The sequence below is a fragment of the Podarcis melisellensis genome, assembly GCF_964234715.1.
Source record: "Podarcis melisellensis genome assembly, chromosome: 11".
In the NCBI taxonomy this organism is placed as follows: domain Eukaryota; kingdom Metazoa; phylum Chordata; class Lepidosauria; order Squamata; family Lacertidae; genus Podarcis; species Podarcis melisellensis.
This window is the reverse complement of record NC_138543.1, coordinates 27,157,716-27,177,578: the sequence shown is the minus strand read 5'-3', so window position 1 is coordinate 27,177,578 and position 19,863 is coordinate 27,157,716. Positions and strand designations below refer to the sequence as shown.

Here is a 19,863-nt window from a genome sequence, read left to right as displayed (position 1 = left end):
GAAAATCTGTCTGAAGTATGGTGGGGATCAGAGCAATGGCTGAAACCCAAAGTCACTGAAATTTCCTCAAGGGACGGGAAAGCAATGTTAAGCACTTCCAGGGGAATGGGTGGGGGGGAGGTTTCAAACCAGCAGTCTATTAATTTCTCCTCCTCAGCTTTGAGATTATAGTTCTCTGGTCTGTGCTAGGCAAAGCAGTTCAGCTGAAGGCATCCAGACTTATAGGCCGTAGAATATTTTATAACACACGCTATACGTTACCTTCCTCCCAGACTGAGCAGGTCACTTTTCTTTAGCACACATTTGTCTGTGTTCTGACCAATAAGGAATCCTAAAACTTTCACGTTCACTTTGGATGGCGAAATGACAGAAACACTGCTACAGGCATCTCCAAGCAGTTTCCAAAGGCAGGATACTTCAGGACGATGCTTTGCTGCTCTGAAAGGGGGAAGAAAAAACAGAAAAGTGGAGTCCATCTAATTTACCTGCTACCTTTTACAAAAGATAAAGCTAAAATCTTCTCAGCTGACAAAAAAGCATTCTCCTTACATGCCTAAAAACACCCCAAGTACCAACTTGTGGAAAAAAAACCAATGGTGCTGGTTTTCTTCTATATGCCTCAACACACTCTACAGTTAATTCTTAACATCCAGTTACAGAGCTAGAGACTTAGGTGCATTCAACTCTTTCTGGATTTCTGCCCATCTTTCTGATCCCAAAATCTAAGGGAGTTCCAATGAGCACATGGGCTTTGTCATTCCCCATCAATGCTGGGAACTTCTTTCAAAACACGCATGAGGATGCATTTTACCTCCAGTGCTGAAACAAACAGGAAATGGTTTGTATGGCCAGACTTGGCCCTCCAGCTGTTTTGGGACTACAACTCCCATCATCCCTAGCTAACAGGACCAGTGGTCAGGGATGATGGGAATTGTATTCCCCAAAACAGCTGGAGGGCCAAGTTTGGCCATGCCGGGATATACTGACCTTTATCATTTATAAGATTCAGCTCTCGTTTGTGTGTTTGCTACTACTTTACCGTTTAAAATTGATGTTGTTTGTTGAAATAAGGCAACCCTTTAACTGCTAATGGAGATTAATATACGAACACTAACCTTGCTAAAAAGCCAAGAGATTGTTCTATGTAGTCCAGGGCTTTCCCATCCAGGTAATCAGCAAGGGCAGTCTTCGCCATCATGAGATAACACTCTCCCAGACCTGAATAGAACTAATAGCCTGTTAATGTGTGGTAAAACTGCAAGAAGGATGAACTAAGCTCCTAAGTCTCATACAATGGCTGATGCTGGAAAACCATTTGATGGACCCTATGCATATTTAGCATAATTTTAAAATGCACATTACCAGAAATACAACAATAAGCTAAGGATAATAAGGATATTAGTATCACATATATATGCAAGTTATTTCCAAATAAGTGAATACAAGGAACTAAGGTGTGAGGGATATCTTTACCTCCTTCCTCATTTAAGATGTAGAATGATGGAAGAATTAAGCAAGTGAATGAATTCTTCTCTTGATTTTTGTTAGACTACATAGAATAAAATACTTCTGCTAGCTATTTGTTAAACTCCCACATATTTAAGGTATGTCAGAGGTTAACAATGCATACCTCCAAAATAGGCAGATTTCTACAAAATACTCTTTCCTCATGTCTCAAGAACAGACTACCGCTTTCTCTCACTTCTAAATTAGCTATACTGACGTCCAATCACCTATACCAGTGCTGGGCCACTTGTGACCCTCCCAGGTATTGTTGAACTACAGTTCACTTCAGCTCCAGACAGCATGGGGAACAGTCAGGAATTATGGGAACTGTAGTCCAACAATATCTGGAGGGTCAGTGGTTCCCCACCAACCTAACTCTGTAGGTGTAGTGAATATATAGGGAATATCTTTGTACCCAACAAAAAAAACACACAACATGAATACCTTTCAGCGCAGGGACATAGTCCTTTGATTTTGTCAAGATGTGCTGATATTCTGCAATAGCATCTTTATATTTTCCTAGAATCTGTTCAATTGCTGCTGCCTTATAGATGCTATATATAGACGTGGGGTTCAGTTCTCTGGCCTTCCTGAAAGACTTCAATGCAGTTGTGTAGCCGCCTCTGCTCAGATAGGCCTCTCCTAGAGATTCCCAGCAGTGGGGATCCTTTGGATCTGCTCGCAGAGCTGCCTGCAAACTGGGCACATTGGAATAGTAGTTTATATTCAGAAGTGTTCGGGCTGCTTTTGTTCAATCCTCCATCACAGCCCAAAGTAAAACAAAACAGACTACTATTAGGGGCTACTGATTTGAAACAGAATTTACACTAGTTTTGTTTTTGGTTTTTAAGATGTACCAATGGTTAATTTGGGGGGGGGGGACCACCAGTCTTCACAAAAGCAGTGCATTCAGTTCACTGGGACTCATGCAAGTATGCTATGGAAGCTGCCAGGTTCTTCATCATCATTATTACATATAATAGTCACTTGTTACCTAAAAAGTCTCCAAGTATCTTACACTTTTGAAAAACAAAGTTTGGATGGCCATGTCCAATTTCTGTACAAAGGTAGAATCCTGCACCCTGCATTCAGAGAGTATAGCAAGGCTGCCTAGGAGCTCCATTACAACCCTGCCCCATCTTCAGCCTCCAAACTTGTCACAATTTGCAGAGGCCATTCCGTTATACCAAAGGATTTTTTTAATTTAATTTTTGCATGTTATCCTTCCATCCTCAAGGTTTCTGAGTTCATGCTGCTGCTGCTGCTGAAGCAGCTTGGGGCTGTGGCTGGCTGGCTGGCAATGAGCTCGCAATAAGATGCTGTTGGTAAGATGCAGAAAGCTGCTACTGAATGACCCTGTCAAGCTGCAACATACTTGGATTAGCAGCAGCATCCCATGCACAGAGGCACTGCTTAGGGAGAGGTTAGGGGTGTTTATACAGTCCAGTGTGAGCCTTTTGTAACTAAAAAGTGCAGTATTGCACCTCAAATGTTTTGCACAGACAGAATAAAAGGCAGGTTGTTTGTAACTGTTACTGAAAATCAGCAGCAAGCAGCCAAATTCATAGAGGATTTGCCATTTTTTAAAAAAAATGTATATGTGCATTATCAGACCATCTGTTTATATTGCCTTTTGTAGAAGACATTGAAATGCAATTATTCTCTTACTCTGCCACTGCTTGTGAATGTTGACCGGCTCTTAAGTAGTGAAGTCCACGACGAAGCCAGGCCCATTTTGCTCTCCCAGCACTTGCTCGTTCTGTTACCTCCGTCAAGATGGCAAGGGCAGTTTGCTAATGTACAAATATAAGGTTATTAATAGTTTATTATGTGTGCATATGTAATTACAAGGAACAGACAAAAGTGTAAGCACATTTCAGCTTAAGTATGAGTCTCTGAAGCAGTTTCTCAGCATTCCTACTACTGTAACAGAAACAAGCAAACACAAAGAAGTTTTTCTGAACTATATCCAGAGGGGTAGCAGTGTTTCTTCTTTTTGCTATGGTGTTGAGTTGGGGCATCTTAAAGATAAGCTTCAGCTGCATAAAGTGTAATTCTCAGCTGTAGGTATTTATTCACATGTAGGAGCTGTAAGCAGTGAGGTCAGAAGGAAATGGAAGACATTCAAACAGTGACAATTAATCAGAGCAAGAATGTATGCAAAATAAGGTAAAGCAACCCTCTGCAACACCAGTGATAGGTGATAAAACATTCAGGAAGAAAAAATGTTTATGAAATGTTTCCATTTTACAGCTATTCTGCTCAGTGCAGTACATTAAAATGCTCCAACTTAATACAGTACCAAGTCTCCAAGCTCAGTGCTTAAGTCCACTACCGCTGCTCCAGCTTCTCCATCCGTTTTATCTTTTTCAAAAGCCTTTTTATAGCAGCCAAGTGCTCTGTTTTTATCTCCAGCTATATCCCTGTAGTATTGACCTAAGTAGTGGAAAGCACTTCCCAGGTAATTGTCCAGTTTTGCTGCCTGTGAAGAAAAATAACAACACAGTACATTTCCATCCATCATTTTCCTATGCAGGCACATGGCTTTTCAGCTGAGGAAACAAAAAAATACAAAAAGGACACCAAAAGAGCACCTTTTCTCATAATATCCTGTCCACACTTTAAAATAATATTTGGCACCTTTCTCTGGGTGCCCCCACTATCAAGAGCAAGAGGGGTGGAGAATGGGAAAAGGGCTATCTCCGTTTGTGGATTTCAGACCTGCAATGTCCTCCTCCCTTCTAGAAACCTTCAGCAGCAGATGAAGTTTTTTTATTATTATTTACCAGACCTTTTTAAAATGTGGTTGAGCGTCTAGGTTTTATTATGCTGCTGTGATTTAATGAGTTGGTGTGTTTTTTTACTAACCTACTAGCTTTGTACACCACTGTTTTACTGCTATGTTTTATTATTGTTGTTAATTTTTCTAAAGTTGGAGGCTCCCTTGGAGTGGCAAGCTCATAATCTTTTAAATAAAATACATTAATGAAGGGAAGGAAGGAAAGCAAGGAAATAATGAAATTTCAATCTCTCTCTTAAAATCACTAAGAATTCATGTTTTCTGTGGAGCCATTAACTTAACACTCTGTCCTCATTATTAACCCAAAACATAAACTATATTTTATAATATAGTATAACTCTACATATATATATATATATATATATATATATATATATATATATATATATGCTTTCGTAGATTTTCACAGGTACAGGAATGCAGGTTTTGGTGTCCTCGGGTGTCTTCCCGTGTAAAAGTTGGGGTGTCTAGGCGACGTTTCGACGAGGTCTCACTCGTCATCTTCAGGCTGGTGCTTTCGGCTTCTTGTTACTGGAACAGAGCAGGATCTCAGTGTTTGAGTTCCTATAAATACTGTTGAGGGGGTGTGGTGTATAGCCTCCAATGTTCTGGGCAGAGAGGAAGTTCCCAGGCTAGTGTGCCTTTTCTTCTTTTGTTCCTTAATTACTTGAGGGATATCTTGAGTGATTTCTTGAGTGATATCCTGAGTACCACTTAGGTGGGTCATTAGGTGTGGATTAGTTGCTAAAGTCTTTGTGTCTTGACCTCTTGAACTTTGTGAAGAGTTTTTCTGAGAAGATGGCTGTACTGCACTTAGTTGTGCTCTGGCTTGGCTTCGTGTATAGGGGCGAGCTGTGGTTTTGTGGCCTGTGTCAGCCAGATCTGTGTAGGGATTGCAGGGGGGTGCAGCATCCGGAGGTGCCACCATGGTTTGGCTACTGGATGGTGTCTGTAATTTATCTGTGGAGAGGGTCTGGGTTTGGGTCTGGTGTGGTTGATTGGTGATAGCGTTCTGTGTGCCTCTGGATCTGGTGTCAGTTTTTGTGGGGAGGGCTAATTTCCAGATGTCTGGCAAGCGGGATGTGTCGTCACGCTTGTTCATGTTGTGAGGGTGTTTCTCTATCTCGATGGCTTCCATGATTATTCTCTTGTGGTGATGTTCCATGTTAAAGAGCAATTTGGAATCTGCAAAATTAATTTCGTGTCCTGTTTCTTTCATGTGTTGGAAAAGAGAGGAAGTTTTTTCTTCTTTTTTGACGGCATTCTTGTGTTCTGCGATACGTGCATTTATTCGTCTGTTTGTTTGTCCAATGTACGTGGCTGGGCAGACTTTGCAGGGTATTTCATAGACCCCTTGGTTTTCCAACTGGATTTTATCCTTGGGGTTTCTGAGGATATTGGCTATTTTTTGGTTGGTGCAAAAGGCTGTTTTGATATTGTGTTTCTGGAGGATTTTGCTAATTTTATCTGTAGTGCCCTTGATATAAGGAAGGAGGGCCATGCCATTGTTTTCTTCTGTGTCTTGGTTTTTGGGGGGTGTTTCTTTTTGGATTAGCTTCGTAACCCTGTTTTGCTGGTATCCATTGGCAATTAACACATTTGAGAGATTCTGTAGCTCAGTTGTCAAGTGGTCTTTGTCAGCCAGGCGTTTGGTTCTGGAGATGAGAGTCTTGGCTACGGAGTTTATTTGTGCAGGGTGGTGGTGTGATTGTGCATGTAAGTAGCGGTTGGTGTGTGTTTTTTTCCGGTAGATAGTGTGTCCTAGGGAGCCATCAGGTTTTTTGTAGATTAGGACGTCAAGGAAGGGAAGTTGGTTGTTGGCTTCTATTTCCATAGTGAATTGTATTTTGGGGTGTAGGCTGTTGAGATGTGTGAGGAAGCTATCCAGTTTTTCCTTCCCGTGTGGCCAAATTACAAAGGTGTCGTCAACATATCTGAGCCAAAGTTTGGGTTTGTGTTCTGACTTGTCTAAAGCATTGGTTTCAAAGTGTTCCATGTACAGGTTTGCGATGACCGGTGAGAGGGGTGATCCCATAGGTGCTCCTTCTATCTGTTTGTATCTTTGTCCATTGTGGATGAAGTACGTGTTGGTTAGGCAGTGGTTGGTCAGGTCCAAGATGTATTCGGGGGGATTGTATTTGTTTTGAATGGCTGTCAAGGCTTCATTAATGGGCACACCAGACCCAAACCCAGACCCTCTCCACAGATAAATTACAGACACCATCCAGTAGCCAAACCATGGTGGCACCTCCGGATGCTGCACCCCCCTGCAATCCCTACACAGATCTGGCTGACACAGGCCACAAAACCACAGCTCGCCCCTATACACGAAGCCAAGCCAGAGCACAACTAAGTGCAGTACAGCCATCTTCTCAGAAAAACTCTTCACAAAGTTCAAGAGGTCAAGACACAAAGACTTTAGCAACTAATCCACACCTAATGACCCACCTAAGTGGTACTCAGGATATCACTCAAGAAATCACTCAAGATATCCCTCAAGTAATTAAGGAACAAAAGAAGAAAAGGCACACTAGCCTGGGAACTTCCTCTCTGCCCAGAACATTGGAGGCTATACACCACGCCCCCTCAACAGTATTTATAGGAACTCAAACACTGAGATCCTGCTCTGTTCCAGTAACAAGAAGCCGAAAGCACCAGCCTGAAGATGACGAGTGAGACCTCGTCGAAACGTCGCCTAGACACCCCAACTTTTACACGGGAAGACACCCGAGGACACCAAAACCTGCATATATATATATATATATATATATATATATATATATATATATATATATATATTCCTTCCCCCCCCACTCCTATTTTGCCACTTTTGGTTCTCTTGTCCGCATCACAATATTTACTGTATTGGCCCGAACAGTGCTTTTTTTCTAAAAAAATATTTAGGGGTACTCTCCTTTTCCTATTCATATTGAAATACTGTCCCTCAATGAGGGCAAACTTAGATTCACAAAATGTTTAGAGGTATGCGTACCCCCACGTACCCCCAGAAAAAAAGCACTGGGCCCAAATATAAGCCATACTTGAATATACCTTTAAAATTGGAGAAGGGAAAAGAAAAAAGAAAAAAATACCCAAATATAAGACACTCCCTTCCTCGCTGCTCTTGGTTGCATACTGGGGGGTGGGAGAGCCCCGGCCTTGGGGGGGAGAGGATGGGGGACTATGCATAGGGCAGGCACCGCTTCAACGCACTCCTGGCACTGTTTGCCCCATGCTCCTGGCTGAATACTGTAAGGTCGCAAATATAAGCCGCATTTTAACTTTTCATGGTTGGAATTTGGGGAAAAGGTGAGGCTTATATTCAGGCCAATACGGTAAATGGTAAGCTCCTTGGGGCAGAGGCCTGTTTTTGATGTTGTTTTATAACGCAGTGGGCATACCACTTGCACTATGTCAACAAACTTTTCTGAGGCTTAATATTCGTTTCCCTCATTTATCACCTCAAGAGGGCTTACAGGAACCATTTAGAAGCAGCTAGTTTCCGCACCACTAGCTTTTAAATGGTGTGGCAGGAACAACCTGAAACACATGGGTTGCATCTCTCACAATTCCCTTCCCTTCTCCTGATAACCACTGTGTGTTCATCGGGAACATTCCAGAACTGGGAGGAACACGTAAGGAGAAAGATTTGGCTCCTTGGTTCCTTCACTCTGTCCTTGATTTTCCCACAGGCTAGTAATCAAGTTGCTGACCACTGTTTTGAAGATGGAAAATCATTATGAAATATGTTCAGCTGTAACCCATTTCCGTCCTCAAGGTTTACCTTCAGAAACTGAGTAAGAGCTTTGGATTTATTTTTTCTTGTCTCTTCACTCATAAACCAGTAAGTGAGGCCCAGGCAGAAATGGAAGTCGGCTATTTCAGCTTCTTTTTCAATAGCTCTCTGGAAACTAAAAAAAGAATATTTATTTATTTATATATATATATATATATATATATATATATATATATATATATATATATATATATGTTTATTTCAAATTTTCTCCCCCAAATGAGCATGGTTTACCTTGCTTCTGCCTGATGATAGTTCTTTTGCTGATAATGAATCAAACCTTCAAGGTAGTCAGCTTCTGCTAAGTCTGGGTGGGTCTGTTTAAGCTCCTGTGCAATCTATAGTATAAAAAGTGTTAAATTCTACAGTTTCATACGGAGCAATGTCATATTTTTAACCACAGGTTGTATTATGGGGGGGGTGACACATACTAACCTTCAAAGCTTCATCAACAAGCCCTTTATTGAGGCAGGCCTCTCCTTTAAGAGCTATAAGCTTGGGATCATTGTTTCTATCCAAAACCTAGGAAGCAAACACATGTTTGAAATGTCAATCTTCAGAAAACTGAAGCTACCTTGTGAGAGAAATACTTATTAAACCAAACATTATTGAAGTCTAAATAGTAAAATAATATTACCACTCTGTGAACACAATGATTTATCGGTCTGTCCGCCCAGAAACAGACAATAGTTTCAGAGTATTCAGTAAAGAAACCAGCTTTCCCCAATCACCACAACACTATGAAGGGGAAAGCTAGACTCAATGAAATTCTCCCTCCTTACAACTATAAAGGCACAAAGGACCCCTCAGCATCTTAAACTGGAAAGCCTAAGGCAGATTTCATTTACCACAGTTGTTTAAAGAGGGGAGGGAGAAGCTATTCACATACCTGTTCAAGGGAACTTATAGCTTCTTTTGCAGAGTCGACACCTGGGATTTTAATCAAGGCCATGGCTTTGAAGCGATGGGCAAGGTTTTTCTGCTGCTGACTGGAACTGGATTCATTAAGTTGTCCCAATATCTTTAAAGCTGCCAAAGAAAGAATTCTAATTCTATGTTTGACTTAAACTTGGTTTAAAAGACATTGTATTTGCCCGTACAGCTTAACGTTGCTCTTTCGATACACCACCCATCAATTATGGATTGTAAAATAAACCACCAGCTGGAGAAGTGGTTGACATCCCAACATATTATCTGTATCCTATGAAGTAATTTCAAGCAAAGGCTATTAAGATCTACTAGATTGTAACCTATATTTTATTAGCACTATATAAAACATGTATTCCACCCCCCTCAATTTCTAAGCCCACCTTTCACTGATATTATCCCAGGGTGAGTTACAATACAAAACCAGCAATACAGCATGCCCAGTTAGTGTGTTACTATATCTGGGATCATAGAAATCTGAAATAACGTTGATGAAAAAATATTAAATATACTAAACACTGAGATGTAGTACCAATTTATTGCATGTGCCTGCTACTATAAAATTACAGTGGCAGAGAAGGCTTTTCCCCCTGTTATTAGTATCAAGATTGTGGAACCAATCTTCCACAAGAAATCCACCAGATGCAAGAGCCCATTCTTTTTAAACAGACCTTGAAAACCTTTATTAAATTAGCCTTTGACTGCTGAGCATGTTAGTGGAGTGCTGCAATTCCAGCTTACCACTACTGCTTGAAATTGCTGTTCTACTGCCTCTATAGTTATTTAATTGCTTTATTCACTTATTATTATTATTATATTGTTGTTGCCTGCCTTTGGGATATTTTATCAAAAGTTGAACTACCTTTTTCTAAAGAAGTTGTATTTTAGCTCTGCAATTACCTTGATTGCAAGAAAGAACAGCTTCTTTGTATTTATGCATTTTCACTTGTGCCTTTCCTAAGTAACACCATGCTTCCGGACACTGGCTGGTCTGCTGCAAACCTGGCAGGAAAGATTTTGCATGTTTAACATGATTTAAACACATGAGTTCAGATGGCACTTGCAATTACTAGAATTTTAATGCTATTTAACTTTTCAATTCATGAATACCAGACAATAACCATAGCCCCACCCCACTATTATGTTTTGCCTTATGTATATTCGATCTTAGTATCTGATATACTTGAACAACCTCAAACCTACAACTATATACAAATTAGATTTCATATAGATTGGACATAAATTGTCACTCAGAACTAACTTTGAACTCCTCCTTCCCTCAAAAAGTGTCTAAGGATAATTTACATTCTAGTGTAGAGTCCTAAAGACAGCATAAATTCTGAAAACTGATTGCATATAAGAATATATCGAAGCCCAAACTGGGAGAAAAAAAGATAGTTTGGCCAGACTCAATAATGCCTCCCTAAAAAACAAAGATAGCATTTCACTCCAATTCAGTCATATTATTCCTATAATATACATTATCTACACACCCATTGTTCTCTTCCCATATCGCTCACCTTCTGTTAGCTTTTTTTCACCTTCATCATACTTTTTTTCTTGGAGAGATTGAATCCCTAATCCAATAAGGGCTGGGCCACTTCTTGGGTCAATATCCAACAGCTTCCGACAACAATTCAGGGCCTCATCAGTGAAACTGCCTAGAATACATGGAGGAATTTCCGTTTGGCCACAGTTCAGAAAGTGAGAAGAAAACGAAAACCTCTCTAGTGTTTTCACTATATTATTTTTCTGGCATTGCATACTATTTTCTGAGTTGTCCCAAAACACATACTGAATGCTTTGTGGCATTCAGAAGCATTGCGGCCTCCAACTGCAATGGCTGAGCATAGGCTTCATGGCTAGTGGCCACTGATAGTGAAAGCAAGCTGCTTTAAGTTAAAAATGCTTACATTAGCAGTTCTTACTGTTTTAATAAGGTTTATGCAAGCCTTTTGTTCTATGTTTGCTACATTGCTTGTTAAATTGTTACTTGCCCAGAGCTTAAGAATGGGGCAGAACGTAAATCTGGATATAAATAAAGACCAGCTGCTTTCAGTATGGCACTTTCAACCAATCTTGTGACACGTGATGGTACATAATGGAAAAGAAAGGAAGCAATAGCATATATGGCACACACATAGAGGCCAAAGGATTTGAAAGCTTTTGAGGTCAAGAATGCTGCCATTAATGGTAATCAGAGCAATACAGGAAAAGGAGATTATTTCAAGACCACTAAGGCAGCTTTATTTCTATGCCCACCAGAATTGTTTTCATTTATTTAAAATACTTATTAGCTGTTCTTCAGCTAAAGCTCTTGGAACAGCATACAAAAAGCAGGTGAACAAAGTGCAAGAGACGGGGAGGGGCAGCTGCAACATTTGTCTTAATAAGTCGCTGAAGTCCACCAACAAATTTTATTTTATTATTTTATCTCCCCCTCCCTTTTAGAACCTCTTCTGTGACAAGCTCAAATCTCAGAGCAACTCAGATGTATGAAAAAAGTACAGAAAGGCAGCAGATACAGTGGTCAAATAAAAGAAAGTACTGTAGTAAAGAAAAAAAGAAAATAAATAAACCAGAAACTACCTGATTGAATGAATCGCAAGCAAAGAACTTCCAGAGGATAACTCGCAGCAGGATACAAAATCATCATATCTTCACAGGCCTTCTTCAGTCTGAAATCCTCATGAGGAAACTTATTTCAGGAGGAGAAAAGCAATTAGCAATGTAGGCAGCTGTCTGTAGATAGCTGTCAATTTCAAAGCAGGATGTTTTACCTTACAGCAAAATAAATAATCCTTACTTTTGACAAACAATGAATGAACTCTCTATAAGTCTTTTGATGCTCTTCACTTGGGATTGGGTCTGAGGAATTCACAGCCTCTTCAAATGCATTGAGGAGCTGAAAAATAAATAGTATAGACACTGCAGTATGGAACAATAAAGCCCAAAATGCAGCAAGCTTTTAACAAGTGATGGTGCGGTCTCTGGATAATTAACGCACCTGAAGTTTGAAGAGATTCAGTTCTACTACTCTGCCAGTAAATACTTCTTTTCTACACAAAATCAGAGCCAAGCTATCATTACACATAATTGTGTGGTTCTTTCTGGTGATTTTTTTTAACGAAGAGTATCCATTGGGGGTCAGAGGGAGGAACTTGCTAGCCATTTGTCAAAATTGATCCACACCTTCCACAAAGTGCTTTCCCACCCACAGTGGGAGGGGGAAATAGATAAGACTTTATCTTTTCTCCACGTCCATGAATGGGAACACAGAGTGAGTGAATAAATAGCTAGTATCATAAGAGCTGAGCATTCCCTCTTCCCTTCAAGACAGTCTGCTCACACTGGTGCTCTGATCTCCTCAACCTTTAATTTTCCTTTTTTTAAAAAATAAAAATAAAAATCAACAACTGTCACACAGTTCATACAGTTACACACAGTAGGCGCAATGGTTTGGTCCTAAGATTACCAAACTAATATGGTAAAATTGTGAATGCTGTGTATTGCTACCAAAATTGCTATTTTGCCTTTTTCTGTCCAACATGCAGCATGGCTTATTTTCCAATACTACAATTTCCAGTGCCAGGAGAATGCCTTAAGTTCATTTTAATCACCAGAATGAATAAAAGATGGACAGGCAAATAGAAAGGATCTCACTATGATCCTGATTGACTTTGGGTGAAGGTAGCCAAAACATTTCCTGCCTTCAACCACAAGGCGGAGCTGGTGACATTCAAGGCTAGTGGGAGAAACGGGATAGAAATGTTTGTTCTCTATGTTCATCCTACGCTTCATACGCATTTTCAAGATTTTAAAAACAATTGCAAAATTGCTCTTGGGGTGTAAGCTAGAAAGTCTCTATGACATCACAAGCATTAGTCAATTGGCACTATCCATAGCAAGATTGTCTGTCGATTTACAGAATGGTGGGTTTTTTTCAGAACTAGGACTCTATACAAACCGCTTCATCTAGATAGTTTGATTCAAGAACAGAACAGAAGCAAATAATGTATCACATTAAGGGGAAGATGCAGGAAGGACCAATTTAGTGAAATAATTCAGCTCGATCAAGTAAGCCAAAGCACATAAAGCAGGGACTGAAAAAAATTGCCCCAATGCCCTAATGTAGTTATGTGTTATAATCAGGACTACTGCTTATACTTTCGCACTGCCAAATATTATTTCTACCCTAATAGGTTTTGTGATTTACAGCCTCCAGTTTGTATAAACCAAGAGCTGGGCATATGCCATTTAGTCATAGCCTCAAGCAGGCAGTCCTCAGAAAATCACTGTATCACTTCCCATCTGTAAGATGGAAATTCGGAATTATTCCTTCCAAGCTGTTCTAAGATTCAGATACAATTGTTATGCTGAATTTTCTATAGATTTATTGTTTGAAAAACAATATAGCCGAATCAGGGGACGAACCCTTACCAATTGCTGTGTCTCATTATCCTGGAGATGTGTGCCTTCTTCCAGTAACTGGACCAACCTCTTCCATAACTGATGAAGCTCAGCTTTTTCTGCACCTTCTTCCTGTCGTATTTTTATTAGCTTCTGCCACGTCCGAGCCACCTGTCAAAAGAAAACCAGTCAAGCCTCAATGTCTTCTCAAATCTGAGACATTTATCGCCTCTGACTACTGGAGCACTGGAAGACATTTCCCAATTCCAGGGATCAAGGCGTATGCCTTTTAATGTAAATGAGATGTCAGAAGCAATAAGGTGTCAGTGCTATGAGATGATTTTGCAGTCTTCTTGCTTACTGCTGCCTACCAAGTAATACAGCTATACAGATTCCTTTAGTGGTATGGTGTGGGCAGTATCTCTCATGACATTTCAAATACCCTGATACAGGCTGCTTCCACACTAATGTTTTCCACATCATGTGCCTTTTTTGATTGATTGATTGACCAGCCTTGCCTAGTATGAACAGCAAAGCACTATTGAGGCTTTTATGGGCTCCTCACTTCCTTTTCCCATTTAAACATAGACATAAGCATTATTTGACCGCACCTTGCTTTCATTTTATAGTGGGTGGTGGAAAAGCGATGAATTAGCCTACTAACTGCCCCTCAAACAAACTTTAGATTTGGGGCAATGAAGTGTTTGATTTCACAAAAAGGGAAGCTTTAGTCACTGGCTTCCTCTCATGATTGTTCTTTTTTAAAACGAGAGAGAGAGAGAGCACGTGCAAAATATTGCTATTCCATTATTTAAAAATGGGAGGGAGAGAAGAAAAAAGTAATTAAAGTCCTCCCGCAGGCTTGTGGAAACAGAAGTTGACTCTGAGGCAATGTAATGGACAAAAACAAGGTATTTCATCTGAAAGCAACAGGGTGCAAGCACAGCCAAGACTGGTGAAGTCATGAAGCTAGTAAATATTTCTGCAAAGGAAAATTTGGTGTGGTTATTTTTTGGCAAAACAAAGAAACATTGACTACTAACACTGATAACAATAAGTTACAACGAACATGACAGTGACTAACCTGAAGGTATTTTCTCTCTCGCTGATACAGCTCCGCAAGCTTTCTACATACTTCACACCATTTCTGTTTATCAGTGCTGGGGGAGAAAGACAAAATGTCTACAATATAAGGGTGCAATCCTATTGTACCTGGAAAGGCTGTGTCAGGAGACATAAGATTTTGTAGACCTGCAGCTGGAGCAGGAAATCCACCCTTTGTTGCACTGGCTGTCCCTCGTTCTATATCAGTCCTCTGAGAGCAATAGGAGGGGGAAAGGGATGTGTTGGGATTGGGTGGGGGGTGGGGTTTGAATCTGCCAGCCCTGGAGCTGCCTACTACTTTCCCCTCCAGACTTTTCCCCCTTTAAACCCTGGCTGGGGTGAACCGCATAGGGCTCAAAATTGATAGTTCTACTGCCACGTATTTTTCCTCCCCATCCTTCTTATATGTCTTTGCCTGTTAAGGAAATCCTCAGTTAACATACTTTTTCAATTTAAAATATTTGTTTAACAATCTGCTCTTTCATACTTCTTTCTTTTTCAATTGTGGCTTTTTCTACTCCATCTTCAACCTGTGAACCTTGCTTCCTGCAGTCCTCTCTCCCCTTTTCTTATGCCATCTTGCAGTCTCCTTTCCCCTTTCCCTTAGGTACTGGGGACCTAGGGGACCCTTTCCCTTAGGTACTGGGGACAAAGGGAAAGCTCTTCCTGCCAACCCCCGGTGGTCCTGGCACAGGCTCCCATCCTTTGGCGCCTGCTTCCCCACCACTTCATTTTAGGGCTACCTGCTTCCTGCTTTAGGGCTACCCCACTTCTATTTGTCTTCTGCCTTCTCCATCTCCTTCCCTTCAGTCCTACACAGTGAGAAATGTGTTTCTAATTAAGTTTTTGGAGTAGACAAAAGCTTGATCTACTAGCAGAAGCTATCACCTTGGCACTGAAGCCTATCTACTTAAGACAGCCTTTTTGTTTTCCTAATTGCATTTTCTAGCAAAAAGAGAAGGATCACTCCAAGTTCAGGAAAATATAGGTGCATGCTAACACTCAAAACATTTTATGGGTAAAGTAATAACATAAAACAAATAGTTGAACTAAATTTCACACTATAATGGGTTTTACCATTTTGCATGGACAACTTTTCTACCATGTTAATTAAATGTAAAAAAATTATCAGGGAACAATGATTTATTTTCAGAATGATGGAAGCATTTTACATTCTGCTGGAATACATAAGATAAATTTGACATGGGAATGCTGTGAATACTGTTGTGATAAACATTTCCTCTATAATTAGTATCATAATATTCACCTCAAGTAAATGTTTAACTTATTTTTTCAAAATGCTGTAAAATAGTTGATTTCCTACCTTTCATAGAGTTCCAGGAGTTTCTGATACACATTAACCAAATCTTCTCCGACATCTGCATGGTTTGTTTTTTCATATAAATTTGCTAAGCCCTAGAGGAAAGTGAAGCAAAAAACCTTTGGAAGCAAATCCTTGTTGGGTCACAACTATCATCTCCATGTTCATATCCATTCCTGAGATATAACCATGTTACTGTTTAATAGTTTTTGTAGCACAGCATTTCAAGGTTCATCAAACTGACTGTGTGAAGATAATGCTGCAGAGGCAGTGAGTAATTTGTCTACATTCTCCACATCATTTATAACTTCTATAACAAGCAAACAAGCAAATGAAAGATAAGTTATGGGAATGTTCGTTGTGTTTTTAATTGTTTCTATTTTTCTGTTTGTTTGTTTTTTCCCTTATTGTGATGTGTTGTTTTGTTTTTGCTTAATTTGGTGTTTTCTCTTTTTTCTTTTTGTAACCCTTAAAACTTTTTTAAAAATAATAACTTCTAAGCAAGAAAGACTAGCCTTTTTACATGTAGTCAGGAAGATGCCTAGAAGATAGTCCAATGTACAGTCTCCTAAATTTGAATCTAATGTTGCGTACGATTTGCAGAATATTTGCATTTTACTCATATAAATATATGGAATAGGGAAATGGAACCAGTCATATTACAACATCAGCTAGGATAACTCAGTCTGTAAAGCATGAGGCTTTTAATCTCAGGGTTGTGGGTTCAAGTCCCACATTGGGCAAAAGATTCCCGTGTTGCAGGGTGTTGGACTCAATGAGGCTTGTGGTCCCTTCCAATTCTACAATTCTATGATTCTACGTACTTGCCATGCTAGCAACTGCCCTGGTTCAAGTTCAGCAGCTTTCCTGTAGGCACCTCGGGCTTGATCGGGTTGTTCTAGCTCAGCAGCTGCCAAACCAATGAATACCCAGGCATTGTAGTTATTCTTCTCCTGTTTCAATACTGCCTACAAAAACAAGTGAAAAAAGACTGAAACACTTACAATAAGCAATATTAATAAATCATTTCGAAGCTGAAGAAGAAAGCAGAACTGATGCATGCTCAGGTGTTATCATCAAAAGCTTCTAAAGCTGCAGAAGGAGCCCAAGGTTAAGTGCTTTGCATGTACAAAGTTCCAAGCTCAATCCCAAACATTTCCAGCTCAAAAGATCTCAACAGCAGAGCTAAAGCAAAAAACCTGTTTAAGACACTAGAGTGCTTCTGCCAACAAGAGAAGACAGTACTGACCTAAATGAACTGATGGCCTGGTTCAATATAAGGCAACTCTTTGTGCTGATGATATCTATGAGAATGACAAAACATCCAAACCACCACCAACAGGGCAGAAACAGAAAATGACACCACTGCTGTGCAGCCCAACTTTAGCTTTTCGTTTGGCAGCAGATAAACAAATACAGCAAGGAACACCAAGACAATGAAGAAATGCTTTAAAATATCAGAGAGGAGTACTATGAATTGAACATACAATTTCGCATGCTGAAAGCTTAATTGTACATTTGAGTGCTAGTTACCTTGCAGTGTTTCAGTGCTTCTTTGTACTCCTTATTCCTTATAGCATCTCTGGCACTTTTCAATGCTGCTTTCACTTCCTTGTTGGACATGACTACTGGCAAGGTAACGGAAGAAAAATTCAGCAATTATATCAGGCCATATGGAGAATTTTCAACATAGTCTTATTTTAATCCCTTCTTTTTCATGGTATTTTTGCTTCTTGACAAAATAAGTGATAATTTATGCCACAAACCTATGATGCAGAGTTTTGCTTTGTTTTGTTTTAGTTCTGCCACTAAATGGACCTTTTCATATAGGACAAAAAAGAGCAATATCATCCAGGTTTATAGTTATAAACAATGGCGATTCTAACTCTTCAGGGCCAAACTAAGACATTTTGCTGGCAATAGTGAAGCTGACCGGATCTTACTTTCAACACTGACCACAGGACAGCATCCTCTACTGAACTTGGGGGGAAAGGCTAGCTCGGGGTGTGGGGCAGGCTACAACTCCACACACTGTTCTGACCTGCAACCCCTCACTGTCGCCCCCCGCCACGTATATTTTTTTATTAAACTTTCTGCTTTACAATTTAAAATACTCATTTTATATCCTCAAGACATCAGTGACTTCCCTGATTCTCTTTCCATGGTTCATTTTACATATCATAAATCCTTGCGTATTTTGCAAAAACTATACCATTCAGTATTCCATTATTGCATCCATCAAAACTTATTTACACTGTTGAATTTATCTTAATGCTAACAGCGTTTTCAGCTGGACACAGTTATTTCCCATATAAGCGTTTTCCAATCTTCTTTAAACGTTATGTTCTTCTTGTTCTCTTATTCTATATGTTAAGTCTGCAAGTTGTGCATATTCTGTCAGCTTAAGCTGTCATTCTTCTTTGGTTGGGACCCCACTCCTTTTCCATTTTGGGGCTAACAAAACACGGGCTGCAGCAGTAACCTACACAAATAACCTTTTCTGACACCTGGGAGCAACCCCTCACTGCTTTATGTGATACCTGCTGCTTTCCCATTCAAAGCTCAGTCGGTTTGAGCCCTAGTGCTGAGAACACGAAGGTCGCAGGTTCGATCCCCGTATGGGGTAACCGCATATTCCTGTCTCGCGGGGTGGGGGGTGGGGAGGTTGGACTAGATGATCCTCAGGGTCCCTTTCCAGCTCCGCAATCCTACGATAAGTTCCTTTTACACGCAAGACTAAGGAGTTAAAGCCACAGCTGCGCGCGTTAATGCCCGGATTTAAACGAGGATTCGTTACAGCAGGGGCCGCAGCCTCCCGAGCCTGACCCAGCTGCTCTTCTTCCCCTCCGCTTCGCCCAGAGGAACCGCAGCCCAGCTCCAGGGAGGGCCGCTGGCCCTTCACAAAAGCAGGCGCTGACGGCAGGCACGCCCCGCCGGAGCCTTCGAGGGACCAGGCCTTCCTCCGCCACGAAGCCGCGCGGCGAACAGTCACTCACCGGCTGCTACCGACCCCGGCCACGGCTACTGCCGGCAGCAGGCGACCAGCAATGCCGTCCCGCGCACGCGCGGAAGGCGCCGCCCCTCCTTAGCCCCGCCCCTCAACCGCTGTCGTGGAGAGAAAAATCCCCTCAGAGGCGCGCTGCTGTCAAACGCCAAGTCGGCCTTCCGCGTGGCAGAGGTAGTCGTATTTCTCCTTAGTGTCGCGCAGCAAGGCGCGGTTTTGCCAGCCTCAGCTACGACCGAGCCCCCTTTCCAACCCTGCAATCCTAAACGCGCGTGCCCCCCGATGAAAATAGGGACGTCCTAAGGGAAAAAAAACCGGGGCAGTTCAAATCAGAAACTGGGACAGCTGCTGTAAATCCGGGACTGCCTCTGCAAAATAGGGACACTTGGAAGGTCTGAGCAGTTCCTGTGAAAAAGTCAAATCGAAACATCATAGGGCTTACTCTTGATGGCACGGACGAGAGTGACTTGTCTCTGTTGCTTTATGCCCATAGCTTATTATCTAATATTTATGCATCGGATTTTTTACATCTTGAAACACACACGTGGTTCTCAGGCGCTCAAGCTGTCAAAGCAATGGCCCTTTGCTTTCAGCAAGTGGAGTCGCACACGCTTATTTATTTATTATTGCATTAACACCCCACCTTTCATCCGAGGAGTTCGTGGTGGCATATATGTTTCTTCTCTTACACACGCACCATTTTTATCCTCACTGCAACCCTGTGGGGGGGGCTGGGTTGAAAAGGTTATCCAGCGAGCTTCATGAGAGAGTGGGGATTTGAACCCTGGTCTTCAGAGTAGTACTAGTAGCCCGTCACTCTGTTAAGCTGCACCACACCAATGGCAATGTTTTGATATCACATCTATACTGGCATGACCAGCAGAGTAGGGCAGCGCCTGCAGAGGAGTCCAGCAAAGCTTCAGTGTCTAACCCTGAACAGAATACAGACGCGGGAGAAGGGCAACCCGAGACAGTACAATTTCTCACATAATCCC

At 41.1% G+C, this 19,863-nt stretch overlaps 1 protein-coding gene across 3 annotated transcripts in view; it reads right to left on the bottom strand.

Annotated features, from left to right (window-relative positions):
• The window catches only part of SKIC3 (SKI3 subunit of superkiller complex), a 45,573-nt gene extending 26,599 nt beyond the window's left edge, over positions 1-18,974 (bottom strand). The window contains exons 1-19 of one of the 3 annotated variants that reach the window (XM_081930124.1): positions 18,861-18,974; positions 17,398-17,492; positions 16,689-16,832; positions 15,868-15,959; positions 14,524-14,599; positions 13,470-13,610; positions 11,836-11,934; positions 11,619-11,727; positions 10,550-10,690; positions 9,930-10,031; positions 8,992-9,131; positions 8,538-8,624; positions 8,337-8,440; positions 8,091-8,217; positions 3,809-3,988; positions 3,175-3,299; positions 1,951-2,204; positions 1,116-1,218; positions 262-438 (exon numbers count right to left, since the gene is read on the bottom strand). In XM_081930124.1, the coding sequence (XP_081786250.1) occupies positions 262-438; positions 1,116-1,218; positions 1,951-2,204; positions 3,175-3,299; positions 3,809-3,988; positions 8,091-8,217; positions 8,337-8,440; positions 8,538-8,624; positions 8,992-9,131; positions 9,930-10,031; positions 10,550-10,690; positions 11,619-11,727; positions 11,836-11,934; positions 13,470-13,610; positions 14,524-14,599; positions 15,868-15,959; positions 16,689-16,832; positions 17,398-17,487 (2,291 nt within the window). In that variant the 5' untranslated portion in view covers positions 17,488-17,492; positions 18,861-18,974. Of the gene's footprint in view, positions 1-261; positions 439-1,115; positions 1,219-1,950; positions 2,205-3,174; positions 3,300-3,808; positions 3,989-8,090; positions 8,218-8,336; positions 8,441-8,537; positions 8,625-8,991; positions 9,132-9,929; positions 10,032-10,549; positions 10,691-11,618; positions 11,728-11,835; positions 11,935-13,469; positions 13,611-14,523; positions 14,600-15,867; positions 15,960-16,688; positions 16,833-17,397; positions 17,493-18,404; positions 18,567-18,860 lie in introns of those variants that run through there. The other 2 variants (XM_081930125.1, XM_081930126.1) reach the window with 2 other exon arrangements.
• Positions 18,975-19,863: the final 889 nt, after the last annotated feature.